The sequence below is a fragment of the Antedon mediterranea genome, chromosome 10, assembly GCF_964355755.1.
Source record: "Antedon mediterranea chromosome 10, ecAntMedi1.1, whole genome shotgun sequence".
NCBI lineage: Eukaryota > Metazoa > Echinodermata > Crinoidea > Comatulida > Antedonidae > Antedon > Antedon mediterranea.
In genome coordinates, this window is record NC_092679.1 from 1,753,183 (window position 1) to 1,776,898 (window position 23,716).

A 23,716-nucleotide genomic window follows, 5' to 3' on the forward strand; every position below is an offset into this window, starting at 1 on the left:
CGCCAGGTGAGAAATAGTCGGTAACCATCAAAGTCACTTGATAAAACAAAAGATGAATTAAATGATGAATTGTTTTGTGTGAAAAGGTTTGAATGAAGTTTTAAAATTCTGAATAGATGGTTGCCGTTTTCCTCTCACTCAGTTGCCTACCATTGTACGCATTGTAATAGATAGGATAAATGTTCCTTCTAAATTTATATCATTTAGAAGTAGAAGTTTAGAAGTACTGTACAAACGTTAAACTTTGTCTACACTATCAAACTTTATGTGACAAAAAAAATGTGATGTTCCCATATATGGACACGATGAAGTCATATCACTACCATATATGGGCACATCACACTTTTTTGTCAAACTAGTTTGATAGTGTAGACAGACCTTGTCTGCCTCCGTACCCGTATACGCAGTAGTGTATTTAAATGAATTTTACATGTATAGGCCTATTGTATGTTTATTAGGATATTCTTTGTTGTTAAGTTCTTCCGAGGCCCAGACATATTATGGTGACTCTGTTGCTTTTGGGGTTCCAGACATTTTTTATGTCGAATAAATAAATGAAATTAAATATACAGTATCTGAATACAAAATCACCAATCGTGTAGCCTATATAGTTCTGTAATAGGTCTAAAATAATACAAAGACTTAAGTGTATACGCTAAGTTGGCATAATATTTTGCAAAACAACATTGACCTTTTTATAATACCGACGACGAATAAGACATATGAGCGTCAGTCGCCCGTGGGTATGTTCTTACCATTTTTCTTGTTAGTTGGGTCAACTGACGTATACATTACATATCCTATTGTTTAGAAAGTAATGTAGTCGTATGCCGAAGGCAAAGTCATGTGTTGAAATATATAAATGTTAAAGTGTATTTTACACATGATGTTACACATGATGTAGACCTAATAGAGTAGTATAACATGGAAAACACAATTTTTTTTAACTATTTTGATACCAGATTGCCAATACATTCATTCGTTCACGACAATACATATACGCACAAATTCCCAAAATTGGCCTACCCAATCTCTTAAACCAAAATGTAAGCCTCCCCTCCCCCACCCCTGTGTAGTTTCTTCTCTTCCATTTTTCTAGCCACATTGTTGATGAGGTCGCACTAGCATGCTTTCCAAGTTCTATTGATAAAGTTCTGAGTTAGCACTCAGTTATAGAGGGCGCTCACAAACAAAATGCAATACGGAAACTGTTATTTTAAACATTTTGAAGAGGGTTTACTATAAACAATTATAAATTCTTATAAACAATTGTAAATTCTTATAAACCAATAAAATAGTATAAATAATAGTAACATGTAAAACAATAATGAGGATAAAAACCGAAACAAATGTATTGATGACCTTTGAACTTGTTGAGTCAATTAAATTATTAAATATCAAAGAAACTTGACGGAAACGCGTCCGGTGCAAACGGCTTCTGTACAGTCTTTTTCATGTTAATTTCCTTAACATTTAGACGCTAAATGATGCTCTTTTGAAATGCATGATTGAAGAAATTTGATAATACAAATTATACTGTATCAAAATATAGCACGAATTATCTAGGCCTACTTTCAACTGCATACAGGAGAACTTAGCTGTTTTTGTTTCTTAATATGACTTGTCGAGACTCTTGGCCCGTCTTCGGCATCTTCGCAGCCATCATCGGTGTTGTCGCCTCCGCGGCAGTTATCACAATTTTCGGCATTACGGTTGTTACGCCATACATGCTGACCAGAGAATTCCAACCGGCGGACTGCATCGTAGAATCCGTTGAACGACTTAACACCACTCGTGAATGTAAGTGTAATTATGAAGGGAGACGATGTGACGTCATTTCATCCCTTTGTGTGGTGGTCAGTGTACGGTCATTTTATAACTTCGAGACAGGGTTCGGAATACTTTTTGCAAGTGACCAAAGCTTGAGTTTCGATCATAAGGTAAGACAGAATCAATTACATAGAATCGGGAGGGGGTGATGACGATTAGACATAAGTGGTAGAGTTTAGGGGCGGGTTTTATGATGTCGTATCATATTGTTTGACCATCACAATAAATAATCAATGACAATGATGGTCAATTAGGCTGATAAAAGGCAGAGATGATTTGGTTCAGGTTATGATGGAGTTAAATATTGTTAAATGAAGTTTTTAATTCAATTATCTTGTAGTGCTCGTATCCGACATGTTGGTCGTACAGTGACTACAACTCAACTACCAAGTCGTATGAAATAAGTGAAGAATTAGAAGACTTCCTTGAAACTTACCAGCCAGGAGCAAATGTAAGCTGCTTCATTGATACCACCGAACAGGAGCCACGTCGAGCCCTCGGAGTCAAACATATCTCAAAACAAGATGTCTTCCATTCATTAGTTTGGCCATTAAGTGTCCTTTTTCTTGGCATTTTCTGCGCCACGTGCAGTTTAACACAATTGCAATGTTGGGAGGCAAAACACCACTACAGACTGCTATCTGTAAGGAGAAAGTCGGCTAAGATGAATATATACCAAAATGTCCAGATGAATTTAGAAATGTCAAAGACTGAATAGAAAACAGCACAATCGTGTTATGATAATGAGTTATATATAAATAAGATGGGCGAATAAGGAAACATTTAAATGTCACTATTGAATATATGCAAAAATATATGATGATATAGTATATATAGTGTATATAGTATATATAGTATTATAGTATATATAGTATATATAGTATATATGCCTATAAAGCTATATTAAGATACAACTTCTATTAATGGGGACACATTCGGGAACCACCAAAGTTCCCCCTTAATAGGGGTATTCCTTGAATGTTGGTCGATAGTGTTAAAGCGTTCGTTTAATAGGAGTGTCCCTTTAATAGGAGTGTCCCTTTAATAGAAGTGTTCCTTTAATAGAAGTGTCCCTTTAATAGAAGTGTCCCTTTAATAGGAGTGTCCCAAATAATGGGTTCTGTATTATGAATGAATTAAATTGTGTGGCGGGTCCAGAATTGTAAATATGGATGACGCGTGTTAAACTTGTAAAAAATGAACTCAATGACACGAATTCCTTCATAATTAATGTAAGCAAGGCAAACTAACAACACGACACTGAGCTCGCCTTACTAAGATAGGAACTGGTAACAGTCCTTTGATCTTATGTCTGGCTGCGACAAACAGTACTGCACTATGTACGGCAGGCGTGGAACTGAGGTGTCGCAGCCACAAATAAACCATTTGATCTACGGAGCTTAGCATCCTGTTGTTAGAGTGTCTTGATGTAAGCCTGTATGCAAAGTTGTATCGCAACAATATACATTCTTGAAAATACACAGCAGCACACTGCTGTTGCTGCTGCGGACAAGGCAAGTAGAATGAGTATACCGGTAATGCCTATTATTTAGGCCTACTCTGTTCAAATCATTCATTTATCCAGTCTGTGAGTATTTAATTTAATGTAATTTGTTAAATACGTAGTAATTAAGATTGTATATTGTAAGATAAGTAACATCTTTGTGTCGTAATTTGCCAAACTCAAATTAGTAGTACAATGCAGAAATAAACTTATGATGGTTTGATCGCCTCAGTACTGACATGATTACGTAACATGTTGAGTTCTGAGCACTAGAGGGCAGCTTTCTTTCCGTTAGAGATCAGGCGACCGCATTTGTGATTGTTACATAATATGCGTAAGGGTTAAGTTATCATAATTCTCGGTTCTCAATTCGCATATAATATAATATAATATGGGTAGCTTTAGAATTTGAATCAAATTACGATTAACAATAAGGCCCAACATTTCACACCTCATGATAAATAACTTTAAAAAACGCAAGATGTAAATATTAATATTTATTAAATACAATTGTATAAAAATATGCAAACAACAAATCGTCTAAATAAGTTTGTCAATGACAATTATATTGAACAAAGTGAGTCCCGCAAACATTGAATCAATCTATCGCTCTGACCTATAAGTGATTAGTATACAGCGAATCCAATATTACAAAGTAATGCAAAAATTATCAATCATTTATAAACTGTTCAGTCATATAATGCATTCATTAATAGAAAGATCTTTAGCTTACTACGGGAAGTGGTTAAAGACAATATTATTATATCTCTTTTAAATAATAAATAATTTTGAATGCCATAACATTAAAAGGTATATTAATAAAAAGGTTTTAATTTAAATACTCCTTGTGGAAACTGTCCTGTTGTGTAGGCCTATCCGTTTTACAAATCGCAACCTACACTAATAAGTATATAAGCAGAGGCCTGAGATTCCTGGTTTAGGAACTCTAATTGGCCCTCCACTGGAGGCCTTGGGCATTTTTAGCCTTTTTATATATTGTTTTAAGGCATTTTTTTTCTTCTGGGCACTGCTCAGGGGCCCCCATTAGCTTCAGGGCCCCTCTGTTTAGTCAGTGAGCCCTCATAGCCTTTACGCCACTGTACATAAGTTTATCTGTTAATGATGTTCGCCATTGCGATTCACAACAAAATGTTTGCGCACGGCACGTAAAACTCGCAGTAGTTATCATCCAACTGTTGACCCATCAGGCCTATTTGAATTCTCAACAACGTCCATGTATAGTTCGTTTAACTCTCTGCGGATATCTGCATCTTCGACTTTCAAACATGCTACAGATTTGTTTTCAATAAGTTTTTTTGATTGGCTTTCGTTTAAAGATTCTAGTATTGTGGCTTTTTCTCGTTCAATTTTCTCCAAGTCATATTTCAGCTTTTTGTTCAGCTCCCTCTGCTTTACAAATTCCTGGGGGGAAAAAAATCATTAACTGAGTTTACTTTGTGATAATTTTTTCGATTCATTATTTTTCTTTTTATACCTATGAGACGCCATCCCCGTCTTAATAAACTCATGAATAACGATCTGTTGTGCAATAAATTTGGGGAATTTTTAAAAAGGTGAATATAGTACCAACAGCTTGTGTTGGCTGTTTCTGAGTTATGACGACATTCAAAAACTCTTATTTCATCCAAGTATAGCAACATTAAAAAATACAGCCAGTTAATAAAATTACTTAAGTAAAGTACCAAACCTTAGTTAGGGTTGATCCAACACCTTGAAATTACGGAAATTTATAAAGGTTGCTACTTCTAAAATATGCATTTTTTGCATTACACTTCTAAGTTGTGTTTTCTTTCATTTTGTTGTTGTAAACCTGCATTAATTTGTCAAACTGTATTCTAAGTAAACAAATGAAACTTACCTCGTGCATTGAGACTTCGGCTAACTTGTTTTTCTTTCTGAGTTTAGCAGCCGCTAACTTGTTTCTTTCCCTTCGTTTCAACTTCTTTTGTAATTCCTCCTCAGAAAGCTAGAACGAAAGAACGCATACATGAGTCAGGTTGGTGATGAATAGATCTAGATGTTAATGATTAACCTTGGTTTTTATTAGGACGCACCGCAAGAACGTAAGGACAACGCAAGCGAATTGTTTAATAACAGTTTTAATATTTCATTTATGTGATTGGTAAAATTACTTGCGTTGTAGTGTGGGAACGTTTGGTTTCATCATGTTCCAAAATTTAAGATCTCTCCCCCTTTCTCCATCTCTCCATGATGATTGAAACGCCTACTTACATTGTAACTGATGACGTCATGCTCATCCTCCACTTTAATCTCTTCCAATCCCTTCTCTGCACGTTTCCTCTGTATTGTTATCTTCAGTTCTTCTCTGACGTACGGTGAAAGATCAAATAGATCAAACACATTCCTGCTATTCGACTCTTCAATTTCTTGTTTTAGTTGCGTTTTCTGGTGTTTTTCTGCAGTAGGCTCGTCCTCGATCATTTTTTCTGCATCATCAACTACTGAGCCCTGTTCCCCAGGTCGTGTAGATTCATAGAACCTCGTAACTACTGTCGTATTTGCTTGCCCAGGCATGCTGTGCATTTTAAGATTTACAACCATTGGAAATATTCTGTGGAAAAACCCAATGGTTATTACAACGATATGATATCAGTAGATAGATCAAAATATATGGTATTAAATTAAGGGGAAATCCTGGGGTATGCTTGTGATGTCTATTCTAATAATATTGCATATTGATTCACTATTATCAAAAAGGTGGCGTGCTATCCTACCTATAAATCAATACATACCCGGGCCCCAGCACCAATTGCATTAAGTTATTAATTTAAAAAAAGTTAATAATTAACAGTCAAACGAAAAAACATCATTTACTAGTTACTACATTTAATATTATTTTCATTTTATTATTGCAACTCAGGTGCATTACTATAAACATGTAGGCCCTATATATAAAAAGAGAAATATCAACAAAGAATACAAACAAACTCTACGCATATTATTTTGATATAATTTATTAATCAATATTTTGTAAATTGTATAAATAAATCTGCCATACCTTGACTTGGCGACTTGGTTTGATTAAACAGTATGTGTCTTATGTGTTCAATATTTTATGAATAAATAACTTGTGTGACGAAGTTATCGTTTTATAAAGGTTATTGTAGCGTTGCATCATCAAATGGAATATTCTAGTAATTTCTATTACATAAAGCCATTTAAATAAAAAGAATTGAAACAAAACATGGACTAGTTTATTTCTCTTCTACAAAAATATACAATAACACAATTATTTTTTATATTGTGTAATTTATTATTATTAATAATACTGTTATTAATCATCGACAATACGTTTTATGAAAATACTTTAGAAATTACACCTTTTTTTAAATGGGAGATTCCAAAATTACGTCATCTCCTAAATATAATCATTACTCGATTTTGCAACGTAATGTAATTATTGTACTGCAAGTTTTTACACGTCTAAACTGCGCAATTCTGCGCTAAAGCGGGTTTTCCAAATTCTTAAAACTAAAAGAGTAAATTTAATAATTGTCTTAATTTTTGCCAAAAATGCAATACCTTTTAATTGGAATAGAAGAAATAAACAGCGCCCTCAATGTCAAATGGAAAATCACTGTGTATTGTTATTAGAGTTAAGCGTTTGACTCATAATTAGTAATCTTAGTTATTATATTTACTTTGAATACATGACTTAGTATAGCCTATATCCAAACCTACCTTAATTTTTCCTCTGATTGACGTAAATCAAATCTAGAAACTCCAGAACATGAATAAGTAAGGTTTTTTTCCACGAAAACACATAATTTCCCTGTTATCGTTATTACAGGTAGGTAATTGTCATGTAATTAAAAAATAATTTACCTGAGTTTTCTCTAGATGTTTGATGTTGTACATGAGTTCAGTGGCTTTTGGTGTTAAGCTATGATGACAAATATACCTTTGGCCAATCACGAGTGGGGCATCACGTCTAATTTTGAAATCTGATGTAATAATTATAAAGTATATTTTGATTGGCTGCTGATGTTGTGTTTAACCCTAATACGTTGACATTATTTTTAAAAATACTAATATTGGTATTATAATATAATAATGATAATTAATTTGTTTTAATACATACAATTATCTTTCAACAGATGGCATTTTGTAATTTGTTTTATTCTCTTTAAACTTAACAACAAGATATCTTGACAACGCGCATCCATCATCGCGCGTCCATCATCGCGCTTTCTCGATCTCCAAGCTTAAAACTTGTGGTGGTGTGTGGTGCGCGCATGGTTGTTGTTTCCAATGCGCTTGCAATAACGCGTTTCCGATTGGTTTCCATGACAAGTGTCGTATCCTCTTGATCAGGGTACGGATGTCGCACTTCCGATTTGGTTTCAGAATAATGCCGCACATGTTGTAACTCACGTTCCTCTGCGATTGGGCGCGGCGCGTGTTAATTAATCATGTCACTTCCAAGAAACTGACCAGTAGTACCGGATTTTTACCATTTTTGATATAATTGTAAAATAAAATAAAGTAATCGATTTTTTTGTAGTCATACGGAGTTGTTATACAGAGTTTATAATTAACGTTTTTGAAAAGTTTTCAAAGTACCTATACGCGGCGCGTAATCGGCGATACTATCGATCATTATACGCAATTATATGATCATTTAATTATTAATAGATCTGATACTGGTAGAAAACAAACACATTCTCATGTGACCTCCCGTGACCTCATGACACATCGAACAAATCACATGACGTCGTTCGATTATCTAACAGTCGATACTATATTATATTATTTCAGTGATTAATTAAACAAAAATGTATTTGTTAAAAAGTTTCTTTGAGATTGCAAACAAGTAAAAATTACTGAAATGCATCGATATTTCGAGTAAGTACCAAGCCGAACTGGTTGGAGCTAGATTGCATTATTATGATATATTATATTTACATTATTTGTATTTATTTATTTCCGTGTGTCGTGGAAATGATTTCATTTTGGTTTGGTGTTTTACATTTTACCCAGAAAAACATTGAGCTGTTGTTTCATTTGTGCATTAAACAAATTGGTAAATTTATAAATATATGCCTAATTTTACAGTAATTTTCCTCGATATAAATGTCCATTTTGTGTACGAAATGAATACGTATATATAAGCATAGACTACAATAGTTACTATCATTAATAATGATGGATGATGACAAAAATTAATTGGCGAAATATCTAATCACGTACATCTCGATAGCATCTATTGAGATTGGGGTAAGGCATACGTGAACCTTTCGGGGCTTTTTTTAAGTGTTTCCTTAAATGCTCTAGGCCTAGTTTAATTTTTTTTTCTTTCCCCTTCTGAAACGACAATAATAAGATGATACGCTTATTATAAACCGGATTGTAAAATCCGTGATTATAGGACAAAGTGGAATTTTGTAAACCAACTCATTTCGAAGAATTTAGCAATGTTGATAGTAATCGAAATTTGACCTATAAATATATTGAATTTAAATGATCAAATATTCAAAGCGGGGTTTCAGGTCTATAAATATTTTTAATTTATTCTTTAATTCAGAAGTTGTTGTGAACTGGTAAACATTAAATTTAAAAAAAATCCTATTGATAAAAAGTATTGATAAAGGTTGTATACGGTACTATGGCAAGCCAAGTCCGCCAAAAGTACGGTATTCAATCTATATGAATTCAGTAATAATTCACCGTATCGTCAATCCAACCCAACTGTAGTGAGCCCCGATAAGAAGGAGAGAACGGAGAAAGTTGAAGTATAATTATTGTATTCGGTACTATGGCAAGCTAAGTCCGCCAAAAGGTGAAGGAGTAATAATGGGTGTATCTTCATGTTTATTGAACCATGAAGAAATAAGTTAGGAATTTCCATAAACCATATAAAATTAAAGTAATGCAATAATAATGTATGTACAAAGATTATAATACAAACAGCATATATGTTGTTTTTCATGTTTTTTATTAAAACAAAAGTCTTGTTGTACAAGCATATACTAGTAATCGTTTTGAACGTAATACAAAAAAAAATACAAAAGAAATACTGTAAAAATGAATACATAACATATGACAGGATCATTGAATTGAAATTACACACTTTGAGTGACTTAAGCATTTTGGTAATACTGAGGTAGTTTGTTTTTTGTTTTTTTGTAACCGAGTTCCACCCACTTCCTATACCCTTCTTTAATAAATTGTCCTTCATTTTCACAAAAATTACAATACTAAATTGGAGTGGTGTTATTTCATTTCACCATAACAATACGTGTAATATATTTGGGACAAATTTACTCGTCTTGGTCGTAAAGCTAGCTTGGTTCACACTAGGACGCGACTCTCACTTGCGTTGCGCGTACGTCGCTGCGTTGCGTCAAAGCGGGAACCAAGCTTTAGAAAGTACATGATATTATGAAAGACTATGGAACAAAAAGAATACTACACAATGAATACATTACAAATCATACATAGCACATTAATAGGTTATATACATTATGGACGTCACGCATTGGTCACCGTAATTTGCTCATCAAAGCTTGGATCCCATTGGACGCAACGCAACAACGTACGCACAACGCAAGTACGTTGACCAATCACAAGCGACAGTTGGATGATCCCCGTGTTGTGATTGGTCACATTATTACGGTTGGCTTACGTCCTAAGTGGGAACCAAGCTGTATTATATCATGGAGGCATGATTAGCCAGTGACTCATCTCAACGTGCAATCCAGCATGTTAACTTAGTACATTGAAAAGCATGGCTGACTGCTAATAGCGGAACTTACAAATACATTTAAATACCTGTTAGTTTGTTTGGGAATACCCCATGATCTGAACATGGAGCTATACAATTATATGACATCTAATTGTATACCTTCACGGTCTGAGCATGTCTACAACATTTCAAAGCTGAATTCTCCGCCGGAGAAGAAAGGTTTAAAAGGCTATCATATACTTTACTTAGAACTAAACTTAAGAAACATTGATTGATTGTGGTGTAGGAATTATAGGTATGGCATATTATATATTTATACAACTTAATTAAGTAGGTTTGTCTTCGATTGTCTGCATTTTCCTTAGCAGTAGATCAACAGGAAGTGACGTCTGGTAATAAAGTCATTATATTAATAGAGTTTTGTAACATTTATCTAGCTAGCAGTAGTCCAGTTCTTATACGTTACAAAATACTCTATTGGTATGCTTCGTTCTTTGACATCAATCAACGCGTTGAAAACACTGCGAGAAGAGAAAGTTAGCAGTTCATTTAGAAGTATTGCACAAAACAAGGGTGCCATCTTGGTTCAGAATGGTGCATGTCGGGATATGGTCTTGCAACAAGGATAGCAAATGTTCTTTCTCAGAACGTAAACTGGTTAAATCTGTCTTCAGTCGTTTTTGTTGTTCGTCTAACTCATCAATTTTCTGAGGAAAGATAAAATTGTGTATTTGTTATTTTGCTGTGAACAACTATACTTATTTTACGCCTTATAAGGCATTCTCCTACTTTTTAAATACCCTGGATCCTTCTAATAAATTCTCCTAAATTCGTAGGATTTTTATTTTTCTTACCTCAGATAAAAGTGCTGATCTGTCCCTCTTCTTCTGTCGACATTTTGCTGCGGCGAGTTTGTTGCGCATGCGTCGGTCATTGCGTTTAGCCATCTCTTCTTCCGTCAACTATTCGAGAAAATAATAAATTATTATATTATTTCAATGTACTGTACTTTACCAAGCGACAAAGCAAACATTTGTTTTGCTCGATCGCTTTATATGATAAAAGATAAATACATTACTTCATAAAGTAGTATTTATTTTTGATTAATAACATCATCATTAATGACGGAAATTAATACTGAGTGTATATATAGTCAATTGTCATTGATAATAATCAATCAATATTTATTGATATCAAAATATAGTGTAATAATCAATAATGTGTGTACATACCTTATCTTCCCTCATTTTCCATTCTTCAACTGTTAGTGTTTCCTTGCCCTTAGCAAGTCGTTGTGACTGAATTTTCCATTTTAGTTCTTCTTTTATCAAAGGTAACAAATCAAAGTTAAAGATTTCACCATTTTTGTCCAATTCTAAATTGTTTGGGTCAAAATCTGTATCTTGGCTGGATGTCAAAGAACAAGGGGTAATCTCTCCATCCACTATTGAACCCGTGATGTCCGAACTTGGACTGGTCATCTGTGCTTCTATATTTGATTCCCCAAGCTGTCTTGAGATTATCTCTAATTGTTTTGTTGTTGATACGCCCTCTGGGAGTATTAGTACATTTGTGGAGGAATCAAATGAGACAAGACTGGCGTTTGGATCAAGGTCCATGACAACGGAAAATTGAATTTCGTCATTTTTATTATTGGAAACTGGTGATGAAACCAACGATCGTTTAGTTTGAAGTCCCATCCTAAAAAGTAAATGAATATAATATAGTTATAGTTTAATATAGTATAAGTGTACAGTATTCACAAATAAATCGTTAATGTTTATTTTTTAGTTTAATATTTGACACAAAAAAATGTTATACTGCAGTAATAATAGAAAGATTGAGGTATTCAAAATTTCCCGCCAATTTAGTAGTATGACTACGTGCATAGATAAACAGATAGGTTGCCTGTATAATGTTACGTAATCTATATTATTTTATTATTAAATCTATATTTAATAGCATCATTGCTGCAACCCATCATGGAGGGATCCATACTGCAGCCAACTCCAGGGGTCAAAATGTAGGCCTAAATCATGTAATATATAATAAAATCATAATTTTGGACAAAAGTAATACAATAGTTTACCTTGTAAAACGTGTTGCTCCTTACCTATCAGACGATGTATGAATATGTGTCATCGCATAATATTTTTCGCAATGAAAATATAACCCTCGAATCAAGTCTGAGCTTGACGGTTAAAATCCTTCAGTCATCAAATTGTGAAAGGCTATAGTAAGGCCTAACAATAGGATAAAGAACGTTATGGACTGTAAATATTGATATCCAATCAGATAATGTTGTTATTTTGCACGCGAGGCTCCTAATATATACTGATAATCTATATTTAGATTATACGTAATCCGCAATTCATTGTACGCATGCGTATTGTTTGATGACAAGATATTTGCCACGTGTGATTAGCCAATCAGATTGCTTTGTACTGTAGTTAATTCGTTGTTTGGGAAGTGACGTATATTGCACAACATTAGGAAATACTACTGAGTCTGCGCTCTTTGATTCTTGTTCAATAGAAGTGCTTAAAGCCAATATTTCTTTATTGTTCATCGTGTCTGTTGATGTGTGATATTAATAAAACTATTTTTACTATATTGTTTTGGAAAAATATTGGGTAAGAAAAGACGAAAATAAAAACACAACTTTAATAGGTCTTATTTTAAATGAATCAAGCAGCAAATCGCCTGCATTGCAATGACTCAACCCGGTTTGTACGCTTATTTTATTTTGGAAATATAGTGTAGGTTTTATGTAGGAAGATATTTGGGGGAGTTTAGTCTCATTTTGAAGGTCTATTTTTTTTTGTTAATCGACGGACAAAAACAAAAACACAAAGTTGCCTACTGACGTCACTATAGAACATCGCGTAAGAGACTAGCAATTAATTTGTTTAGGTGTTGGCTAATATCCATCCTGCCGTACTTTAAAAAAAAAACGATAGTTTTAATGTAGGAAGAGTACAGAATGATGTATCTGATAAATAAATTATGTCAACAATTGTGAATTACTACTATTGTGAAAGGCTTGCTAAATATTAAACTACGAACGATAATGGTGACACTTTTTGCGTAAACAAATTATTGTTGTTCAGGCTGAATATTTTTATAGGTGTTTTAATTTTAAGGTTATAATTATCAATTTGTTTTGTATTCAAAGTATTTTATTTTTAGAACGCACCAATTTATTTTGCGCCACTTTAGAAAATAAATACATGTACTTGAATCGTGCTTGAATTATCGTGTTTGCCGCCCTCTACATTCAAACAGAAAGGTCAACATTTTAGTAGGCGTATCGCGACATCAGATCAGCACATACAAACAATTTCAATTCAAGATTTCATATTGTAAATATTCGTATAGGAAAAATTGAATTATTTTAATTCTATTAATAGGTTTTAAACTTAATAATCCCTTAATAATTATGTGAGTTTCAGGCCCACTCAGGAATGAGTCATGCACCCCCAAAATTCCCACTGCGGTGCGGTGGAATTCATCGTAACACCCACCTGACAATTAAAAACAAACCGTATTAAATTACTCAATAATGTTTTTTTCAATTATTTACAGGTAACGGAATAGTACAGTACCTTCTGTAAATATTTAGTTGATCCAAACCATTACATCTATTGCGTGATTTAAATATCTCAAAATTCTGATTACAACCAATTATAGAGTCCCTTCTTTTGGACACACCCCCTTTTCAGGGACAGCTAACTCTATTAAAAGACACTTCTATATGAAACGAGCATGTGAAAACTTAAGGAAACGGCCTTAACGGGTATTCTACTGTATCTTTCTGTATTTATTTTGTAACTTTCCATCCATTAGTAAATAACCAAAAAAGACTAAACACGTTTATTACTTTTCCTCAAAAAGGACTGAGACATTTATTTTTCCTTTTGCATGTACAGATCTGGTATTAACCTTTGACCTTTGACCAAGCAATAACCTTGCTAAATAATTCCGGTAGTTACAATTGTATACTGTACAACAAAATTCTTTGATATAGTCAATGCTATCAATGCAGAAGTCAAAGTCAGTTAAATTAGTAAAATTGTAATATTTCACTAATTATCTTTGTAAAATATTCTACCAAAAAGTACTTAATGATTTATAAAAAGAATTACAATATTTGACTACAAATTTGCATAAGAATAACAGATTGAAATCAATAGATTAGGTGTAGGAGATAAATTAATAAATATGATTAGAATAGACAATGATTTTGATGATAGAATCAACAGTTTCTTACATAAAAAAGTTTTTTGGATAAATGTTTAAATAATCTTTGGCTACCTACCAATTTAAGGTAAAATAGGTTCCTCAAATGGCATAGTAATCTCACAAACATACACTTCAGAACACTAAACATTATAAAAAGGCAGTGGTTTTTATAAGGCTACAACCTGATTTAAAAACAAATCAAGTAAAAAATTCATTTTATTCATCAATTTATAATAAATATGACTGATTAAACGAAAATAAATAAAGAGTTTATACTACATATATTAAATATCATGATCTCATCATTTTATATTGTGTATAATATTAAGAAATGACCAATCAACCACTATCATATTCCGATTGGCTAATAGTCTTATGACAATGATGTAATATCTATTTTTAGTAACAAGTCTCAATCTCAGCAATTTGAGATGAGTTTTTCTGGCAATACCGATGAATTTAAAAGAAACGTCAAGATGAATAATTGTGAATCACATTTCCTACTTAAAAACTATTCAAGGTTGACAAGAGAATAAATTATTATTTGAAAGCACATCGAATAAAACACCAAATATCAAGCCTTTTTACAAACATACATTTTAAACTACACCTAACAATTCAACTTTTCATTAAATACTTTTTAACCATGCTTTAAATCATATTTTTATCATAGCATACACTCCAAATATTGCACATGCAAAAAAAACAAAACCAAAAACATCCTTTCAAATGTTTTTAAATAAAATATTATTAACACACACATTTATATTCACAAATTTCTTGGCAGATATCTTTCTAGCAGTATACCCGTAAGATCCCTATAGCCTAAATTACACTACATTTCATGTGCAATATTTTTAAAATAATTATCGCTAAGAAAGTACAATGTAATAAGTGTTTGCCCCAGAAATCAATCTATCTATCATAGATGACAAAAATCTACCAGTAAGAATACTGAGCAACCAATAGTTCAGAAAAACCTAAGTGTTCGTAATCAGTTGAATTGTTCTGTGATTATAAAAAAGTTCACAAATTTATCCGACATCTGTTTGCACTTGAAAGGTTTTAAACAAGCTAGGCTGTAAAGCTGGGTCTGCCATACTAGGCTGTATAGCCAGGGTCCTGATACGCTAGGCCTACAGTCAGACCTATAACTGAAGCAGAGTTCTGCTTGACTCTGGACTTGACATTGACACCTCACTGCTGCTGCCCCCAGACTCGATTTTTATCATTTCAGATCCGCACGACGGGCTAATGACACCGTTACTGATGGTCTTGGTGGCGCAGGTCTCGCTGAAGCTGAATACGGACGCTGTAGGCGTCACAATCTCTGTTGTGGGGGTTTCCAGACTACTCGTGGTGATGGTACGGGTTGTTGGCGTGGGATTCGGTTCATCTTCCATGGGCTTATGTATCTTGCACATGGCGCGATGAGCTTCCAAGATAAATTCTAACTGCTCTTTTTGTTGTTGTAGTTTTGAAATCTCCTGTTCCAATGTAGCATTACTTTCTTCCCATTCTTCAGTTTCCTGTCAAATTTAAATAAATAATAATTAGCATTTTAAACTAACATAGATATTATCAACATGTTAAGCATGTTTTTTTTCCATTTCTTAGATTTAGATTTATAATATTTATTTATTTACAGTTTTTATATACATCAACCATTGGTCATATCATTTACCTGTACTAAGTAATTAGTGTGGTCCACTCTTCTCTGCCTACACTTTGCGGCAGCTACCTTGTTTCTCTCTCTGCGAACCTTTCTTTTGTCTCGCTCGTCTTTCGATAACTAAAAAAAAGATAAACAAGAAAAATAATCAATTTGATCTTTTAACCAGACCTTATGAACACAACAACAACACAAAGTGTACAACAACAGTACACACTTTGGGAAAAGGCAATTATTTCTTTAACAAAGAACTTCCTATATGGTCGTTCTTTTATGCACACAACAATATCAAGTGGCTTATATTGTTTGAATATTAATTTTCTTTCTTTACAAAGCACACACTATCTGGTCAAGGCTAGTGAACAACTTGAATACTATTATCTTACGACGGAACATGTTATATATCTTGCGGGTAGGAAAATAAACTGTAAAAACAATGGCTATACAGTGTGTGTACAATAACAGCTCGGTGTATTGTTTAAAAAACAGTATTATTTCAAAAGGAAAGAATCTCTCTGAATATTTGAACCTACGTCACACTATTCTCCGTATGTTGATATTACATATATGGGCATGAATGAACTTCTTAAAAGAGGGTAGCAACAGGGAGTTGTGCTTAGCAACAATAATATTTATAAAATAATACACCTGAAAATTCTAGAAATTAAGGATATTTTATATAACAATTGAGAAAGGCCTAATAAATTTTACTTAATTAAAGTGATAAAATTAAATATATTGGCTTATTTTTCCGTTTATGCCAATTACTTTATCATGGATTGTGTTTAATAATAATATAATTATTTGTGTGTTTTTCGTAAAATGGAGCAACTTTATTATATAAACAATATTTGTGTTAGTCTGTGTTAGAACATTGGGGTAAATAATGTTTTACCTCTATGGTTAGAAGAGCATCACAATTCTTACAGTAATATCACAATATGCCATGTTTCATATCTTTCAAGGCCATATAAAATGTCAATACAGTACAGTATAGCATGGCATGCCTGCAGATTTGACGTGGGAGGGACAACGTACAAGGTCAGCGTATGAGAAAACAAAACAGGAACACGTTAGGTAATACCGTAAACGTGCTTCTGTTTGTGAATCAAAATTACGTTCAAATGCAATTTAAGATTACAGATAACCATATTATAGGTACAGTAGTTAAACGAACTTGAATCTTGAGCAATTTGATTGATAAATTGAGCATTGATGCCGATGAAGGTATGGAGGTTACCTCCATTATGAAGGTATTTCGCTTAGGATTGAAAAGTGTGGCACAATATTTATTATTAAAGCGGTGTGTCTTTCTGCGTTTCTCACAAGAATACCGGTACTATATACGTTTATATTTACTTTTGCTTAAAAATGACTAGGCCTTATATTTATATGTGTTGTGTTGGCAGGTAAATCAAATCTAAGCACGGGCGCAGGTTACGTTAATATGTGAAATTCTCGACGCTATTTTAAAAAACGTTTTAATGTGATTCATGTGCTTTAAAAAGAACTCACTTTTAACCTAATTCACGTGGAAATACTTATTTGTCTATTAGACATGCATGTTCTGCATGCAAAAATAAACTTTGACAGCGATTCTATTTCCGGACCTGGGTCGCGTGACACCAAACCCGCTGAGACCGCTCTTAGCAGGTATAATGTTTACTTTCCGACGGAACAATAGTCGATATTAAGTGACGTCACTGTCACTGAACAAAGTTTACACGCTGTAAACCAATGAATACATTCTACGTCAAAATGAAAATCACAATATAATGTATTTGTATAGATCTCTTATTGAGGATAAACCCACGTGATCAAATGACGCGCTCGGGTGAATATAAAGCGGAATATCGTAAATACTATAATAATAATAATAATAATAATAATAATATGACGTTGTTAGGCATAATAATGCATTGTTTAAACCAGGGAGTGGTCAATTAATTTATCTAATTACAACTATTTGACATATGATATAAAATGTTATATTAATAATTGGGAAATAATTTAGATGTCATGGTTATTTTTATTATCAATAATGTGACAATAATTTGCCGTTTTATTGTCATGGCGATGGTGGCGTTTAACAAATAACTATAAAATAAGTTTTATTTATTTATTAATACCATCATTAGGTATATAAAATACCATTTAGGTAGGCCTAACAATTGGAGGAATGTTGGGGTGTTTTTTTTTCAATTAAAAAAAAATCTTTCATAATGATTATGTGCTCAGCAGAGAAGACTTAGATTTTAAATAACCAAAAACATTGCAAACAAAATTGTCAACTTTAGACCTTTATCAACATATTTATGTTAAGATGTAGGACTACTACCGGTAAAATTAAATAAAATATGGTAATTTTCCTTTTTGATCTTTAGTACACCAATCATCAATGCCATATTTTGAACAACAATTTTTAATTATACATCCATATATGAAAAATGAACGATATCATTATTAAAATATACATTGCACAAATCGGGAAAGGCTATCACGTGATCATAATAAGACAAGGAAATAAACACATACTATGATTTATATTTGTTTATACTGTACATAACTTGCTGCAACCCGTATTAGGTTGATGAGACCAGCATTGGGTGGTACGTATTCTTCTCTTTGATTTTATTAGAATACAAATTCGCTTTTCATTACAGTTCCGCTTTGAGTTTGGTAAGGTACAAAGCGGACACATTAAAATGTTACGAACAAAAGTGCAGTTAAATTGTATCCAGAGAGTACATAACTCCCTGGTATATCTAGGTCTGTAGCTCATATAGCTATATATGAAAAATAGCCGCCCGGCTGAAAATATACTGATACCTAGGAGTCACAGATAGCCATTGTTTTAATTTATTAGTCGACGTAATATTGTAATATTCACCAAAATTGTAGTCCGGTAGTTTTTACGAAATAAACCGTGTTTGCGATAGCAGTATTCCTGAGCGAGGTCGTACAGTATTATTTCACCGTTTTACTTCCGTGTATCCTACCCTGGATGCGGTTAGATAGAAATACTGTATTGGTGACCAACAACAATAAGTAGGCCTAACTATTTTTCTTACTTTCTTCCAAATAACAAACAATCATGTGTATTGCCTCCTGCCGGCACTCTTTATGAGACAGCAAATTAGCACCGCCCCCCCCCCCCACCCCCCACCCCCCACCCCCCACCCCCCATCCCCCATGTGTTCCGGTTTGTCCAAATAAACGATTAGCAGAACATTTATTTGCTTCTTACTCTAAACTATAAATCATTTGCACTGTACTGTATAACGTCGAGACAAAGAAATGCACATTTCAAATGATTACCACGCTCCATTAAACCCACCACCTCTTCACACGCTATATATATACCGTGTCAATGGTAACTTCCTTCCGTCCCCCTCTCGGAATAAAAATACAGTATGTACATGACCAAATCAATTTCTAGACTATAGAGATACTCAACTGTACGTAAAGAAACGATTGAAGTGTAACTAAATTCTATGTCCTAACGTTAATTATAGTCCACCGCGCATGTTCAACATTTATAATAAATGTTGTGTGTATGAGAGTAGGCTTTGTACACTACTGTGTATCTTTGGTATAATAGAAATCAAGCGCTAACTATACACGCTAGTTTTTAGCAATTAAGTATCTACTAAACATACTAAACTTACCTGTTGGTTCTGTCCCCTTCTCGTCAGTAACAGAATTATTGAAATGTGTAAATTTACTATAATATATGAAATGTGTTTTATATTTGCGAAACGCCCACAAATAAAGAGCACTCGGCAGCCCCTCCCGGAGAACAAAACAAAAGATACGCATCAATGATTTCAATCTGTATGAGTCATTCTGAGTAGGCAGTTAGGGAATCCCTATAATCAATAGAGCGAATCAATATTTTGTTCGCGCCGCGGCAACTGTGTTGTTTTGATGATGTAATAGCAACAATAATACACTATCACATATTTAAGGAAACGTTTTCGAACAGTTAATGAATTCATTGTCATAAAATATATATTTGTCAACATTGTATGACTCAAACTTAGCTAAAATAAATTACCGAAAATGGTAAAAAATTAAATCCTACCGTTTTTTCGTCATTTACAAAATAACGCTCTGCTACCGACCGCGCCTTCTCTACTGGACTGCATGATTTGCGATTTTTACTTTACGGTAGGCTACCTAAAAATAAAATATCTTTTCGATCCTGGACATATACTCACTGCACATTCCGAAAACAACATTAGGCCTATTCAAAAATCATGTTTTCAGAACCAAAGTAAAATTTGGATATGAATAAAACTAAATTTCCGATAGGTTCTCTCTTTCTTTGATGCGATGTGACCTCCATGCTGGGTACGTATGCTCGAATGGAATGTTAAGCGTAGGCAAGCCCGAGGTATGAGGGAACCCTTATGTGAAAAGGTGACTCATTACGTTTACCATCAAGTGTATGTAGGTGTATTCCGTTCCATAGGATTAATAAACATAGACACAACACACGTATAAATAGCGACCATTTTCCTGGGCAACCCACACACGTGACAAAAATGTTTATTTTAAATTTACTGTAGATACAAAAAAAACAAAACAAAACAATTGCGTTTATTACCATATCAACTAGTCGGTAACTTGGAAGATGCCTGCTGCATATTTGAATATATAAATATGACCATATTTTACTTTGATCATACCGATTACTAAATTAGCACGTGTGATAATACGAAAATGATGAGTAAAAGCAGACCTTTACCTTTAATAAAGCTTTGTACCCCACTTAACGTAAGCCCAACGCTAGTAATTTGACCAATCACTAACGATGGGTTATTTAAACTTTCGCCTGCCATTGGTCAACTGGCCATATACCGTGGTCTTGTGGAATTTCTCGCTAGAGGACATTGCACTTTGTGTGACTAACGATGACGAGTACAATTTCATTAAGAAATTTAAAAAAAAAACACGAATAACTAAATCCGGTTCAACGATCTACGTCGTCAATGTTTACATTATAATTGGTTCTTGGAGCTGTGTTCATTAATATGTAATTTACTGTGTACAATGCGCACGGCAATGTAGACATGAGTTTGCGCGTGGATACGTACGACGTCATATCGAAGCGCGCGAACTTGCAAAATCCGGTTCAACGATCTACCTTGTCAATGTTTACAATGTTTATAATTTGTCATTGACGCTTAAATGTTCATTAACATGTACGGTAGTTTACTATGCACACAATGCTCATGGCAATCTACCAATTTGAGTACCGGTATGCGCGCGACTGATATGACGTCATCTCGACGCGCGCGAACTTAAATTAAAAAATATAAAATGTGTAATATAATTGTAATGTAATATAATTTTTGTATTTAAGACAGGACCACGATGCAAAACCGGTTTCTTTTATCTGATTGTGTAATCCTGTATAAAGATAAATAAATATAATAATTTTAATAAATACCTACATTATTAACAAACAAAAAATATGCTCGTAACCCTACCTGGTAATCCACTTGCACTTAAAGTGTTTACGATGTGATTTGTTTATATTGACTCCACTTATATTGAATAGCCTATCACAAATTCGGCTGTCAGCATTGAGCGGATGGTGCATTTTCAAAAATAGAATATGAGGGTTGATATTTGTCTCGTGACTTGTTTTAATTGGTTGTTTTGAATTTAGTATTTTTAGTGTAGTTATCATCATCAACATGTGGTTTCTACGTAACTTCTTGTTTATTGTGATCCGTGGAGTTTACAAGAAACTTATGGGAATTGGCTAATGATTCGGAAAATTGTATGCGCACTATTGCCTGGTATCGTACCCTCGATCCATGTTCATGAATAATTCTAAAGCTCTGTCTACTATTAAAATAGTTTGACAAAATAGTGTGATGTCACTCCCCAAGTATAGGAGTGACATGCCCAAATATAGTAGTGCTATGACATCATCATGTCCATATAGGGGCAAATCACATTTTTTTTGTCACAAAAGTTTGACAGGGCTTAAAAGAATTTCTGTTTAGAAACAATACATAATCAACTTAATCAATCAATTTACATGAAAGTCCTAATACTTTCTAAATTTATTTACTATCGTCTTTTTTGGAAATGGTTATAAGTTTATCCACCACGCGCACCAAAAAATAAATAAATAATAAATAAATAACCTTTCCTTATTTTTCACACATTTGGCGCTAAATAACAAAAATATAACCATTCACACATGACTATGATGATCGTTTGAATTGAATTGTTAAGGTATAGTGTGAACACGGACAAAAACAACCTTTCCCTTTTTTCACACATGGGGGTTGAAAATAAAAATATAACCTTTTACACACAAAAACAAAAACTAATTCTTATATGACTGTGAATTGAATTGTTAAGGAATGTGAACACGGACAAAAAAACAACCTTTGCCTATTTTCACACACAAACAAAAACTAAGCAACAAACAAACACTAAAACAACAAACAAAAATTAATTCACATGTGACTGTGATGATCGTTTTAATTGTTAAGGAATGTGGACACGGACTTGGTCATAAACATTATAATAAATGACATTACGTTTTTAGTGACCGAACCCGGATGTAGATGACCGTTCGTTCACTCACCAACAGGACGTATTATTGCCAAGGTTGTTTTTTTTTTTTCGATATTACCAGCACATTTTTAATCAATTAAACCGACTATTTAAAAGTATGAAACGGTCTATTCCTCGATCGACAATATCTGAGGATCAGTTAATATAGGGGAACACGTATACTATACGAAAATAAACAAACATCATTATTGAGCACCTTTAAGTCACTACTCAAAACTCACATTTCCTGATGTTTCTTTGCAGCGCCATGACTGACGCTATATAAATCGAACGATTGATTGATTGATTGATTGATTGATTGATCGGGCCGAAGATGATCGATTTTTAAGAAATAAACATATAGAAGTTTTACGGGCGATTTAAAAGCGATTTTAATTGGTTCAGTTTGTTATTTCTGGGCCCAATGACCCTGGGCCTGATCGTCCGTGGTTCAGATCGGCTAAGTAGTATAAACATAGGGTTCAGTTTAATATTTACTATATAATAGATGATTTGAATTTAGTAGGAAAATCATCATAAAAATACATACAAAGTGATAACATAAATTACTGACATTACAATTATTATTATTAAATATATCTATAAAAGATTTTCCAGGATAGCCCCAAAAGCTTATTAGCTTATTTCCATGGGATCCTTTTATAATTTAAAATAAAAAATATAAACGAGAAAGTATAACCACACAATAATATAAATACAAAAACAATAATATAATAAAATAAATATAGATGTTGATGAAATAAAACGTATCAAAGGGGATAGAATTGTATGAATGAATTTGGTGGGATGAATCGGCAACTCCTAAGAGTCCAAGGACGCGTGGGGATTGAACACAAATTACGTCACTGATAATAATCAAACAAATTAAGTACTTTTAATTGATGGTATGAGAATAGGTTGGATTATCGATTGCACGTTCAAATACCGGAAGAGGATATTGAAGAATAAAACATTTATTTAGTAGCGTACTTAAATCATAATTGGTAGAATTACTTGCCGTAGGCTGGACATTTCTATACCCATTGATGTAGTAATGTAGCGTATTCATTTTCAGCATAATAAAACGGAAGGAGTAAATTACAAGACGGGCAAAATCGCACGTTCTTATTTTATCGAAAGTGAGATTGCATAAAGTGCA

General features: G+C 33.4%; 4 protein-coding genes across 8 annotated transcripts; 1 reads left to right on the forward strand and 3 right to left on the reverse strand.

Moving 5' to 3' along the window:
• Positions 1-1,494: 1,494 nt before the first annotated feature.
• Positions 1,495-3,776, forward strand: LOC140060898 (uncharacterized). Its single transcript, XM_072107265.1, has 2 exons — positions 1,495-1,940; positions 2,171-3,776. Exons 1-2 carry the CDS (start codon positions 1,617-1,619, stop codon positions 2,546-2,548), a joined length of 702 nt encoding a protein of 233 aa, XP_071963366.1. The 5' UTR covers positions 1,495-1,616; the 3' UTR covers positions 2,549-3,776.
• A 42-nt stretch (positions 3,777-3,818) lies between these two features.
• Positions 3,819-7,255, reverse strand: LOC140060899 (uncharacterized). Of its 4 annotated transcripts, none has more exons than XM_072107269.1 (4): positions 7,202-7,255; positions 5,588-5,927; positions 5,214-5,321; positions 3,819-4,756 (listed from the first exon to the last, which is right to left on the reverse strand). In XM_072107269.1, the coding sequence occupies exons 2-4, from the start codon at positions 5,915-5,917 to the stop codon at positions 4,520-4,522; spliced, it is 675 nt and encodes a 224-aa protein (XP_071963370.1). In that variant the 5' UTR covers positions 5,918-5,927; positions 7,202-7,255; the 3' UTR covers positions 3,819-4,519. The 4 variants fall into 4 exon arrangements, with proteins under 4 accessions (XP_071963370.1, XP_071963367.1, XP_071963369.1 ...); XM_072107266.1 differs by having other exon boundaries at positions 7,058-7,251; XM_072107268.1 differs by lacking the exon at positions 7,202-7,255 and adding an exon at positions 6,375-6,508.
• A 2,039-nt stretch (positions 7,256-9,294) lies between these two features.
• Positions 9,295-12,370, reverse strand: LOC140060759 (uncharacterized). Of its 2 annotated transcripts, none has more exons than XM_072107100.1 (4): positions 12,175-12,370; positions 11,294-11,762; positions 10,916-11,023; positions 9,295-10,768 (listed from the first exon to the last, which is right to left on the reverse strand). In XM_072107100.1, the coding sequence occupies exons 1-4, from the start codon at positions 12,201-12,203 to the stop codon at positions 10,607-10,609; spliced, it is 768 nt and encodes a 255-aa protein (XP_071963201.1). In that variant the 5' UTR covers positions 12,204-12,370; the 3' UTR covers positions 9,295-10,606. The 2 variants fall into 2 exon arrangements, with proteins under 2 accessions (XP_071963201.1, XP_071963202.1); XM_072107101.1 differs by having other exon boundaries at positions 12,151-12,367.
• A 1,563-nt stretch (positions 12,371-13,933) lies between these two features.
• LOC140060885 (uncharacterized) lies at positions 13,934-22,827 on the reverse strand. Its single transcript, XM_072107247.1, has 4 exons — positions 22,800-22,827; positions 21,471-21,487; positions 15,988-16,095; positions 13,934-15,832 (listed from the first exon to the last, which is right to left on the reverse strand). The coding sequence occupies exons 1-4, from the start codon at positions 22,825-22,827 to the stop codon at positions 15,452-15,454; spliced, it is 534 nt and encodes a 177-aa protein (XP_071963348.1). The 3' UTR covers positions 13,934-15,451.
• Positions 22,828-23,716: the final 889 nt, after the last annotated feature.

Coding starts and splice junctions, on each gene's coding strand:
- LOC140060898 (XM_072107265.1), top strand. CDS start 1,617: ATGACTTGTCGAGACTCTTGGCCCGTCTTCGGCATCTTCGCAGCCATC. Junction 1,941..2,170: donor GCTTGAGTTTCGATCATAAG/GTAAGACAGAAT, acceptor ATTATCTTGTAG/TGCTCGTATCCGACATGTTG.
- LOC140060885 (XM_072107247.1), bottom strand. CDS start 22,827: ATGGCGCTGCAAAGAAACATCAGGAAAT. Junction 15,833..15,987: donor ACACTAATTACTTAGTACAG/GTAAATGATATG, acceptor TAAATTTGACAG/GAAACTGAAGAATGGGAAGA.
- LOC140060759 (XM_072107100.1), bottom strand. CDS start 12,203: ATGACACATATTCATACATCGTCTGATAG. Junction 11,763..12,174: donor ATTCATACATCGTCTGATAG/GTAAGGAGCAAC, acceptor TTTACTTTTTAG/GATGGGACTTCAAACTAAAC. Junction 10,769..10,915: donor GATCAGCACTTTTATCTGAG/GTAAGAAAAATA, acceptor ATCTTTCCTCAG/AAAATTGATGAGTTAGACGA.
- LOC140060899 (XM_072107269.1), bottom strand. CDS start 5,917: ATGGTTGTAAATCTTAAAATGCACAGCATGCCTGGGCAAGCAAATACG. Junction 5,322..5,587: donor ATGACGTCATCAGTTACAAT/GTAAGTAGGCGT, acceptor CTTTCGTTCTAG/CTTTCTGAGGAGGAATTACA. Junction 4,757..5,213: donor CCGAAGTCTCAATGCACGAG/GTAAGTTTCATT, acceptor TTTTCCCCCCAG/GAATTTGTAAAGCAGAGGGA.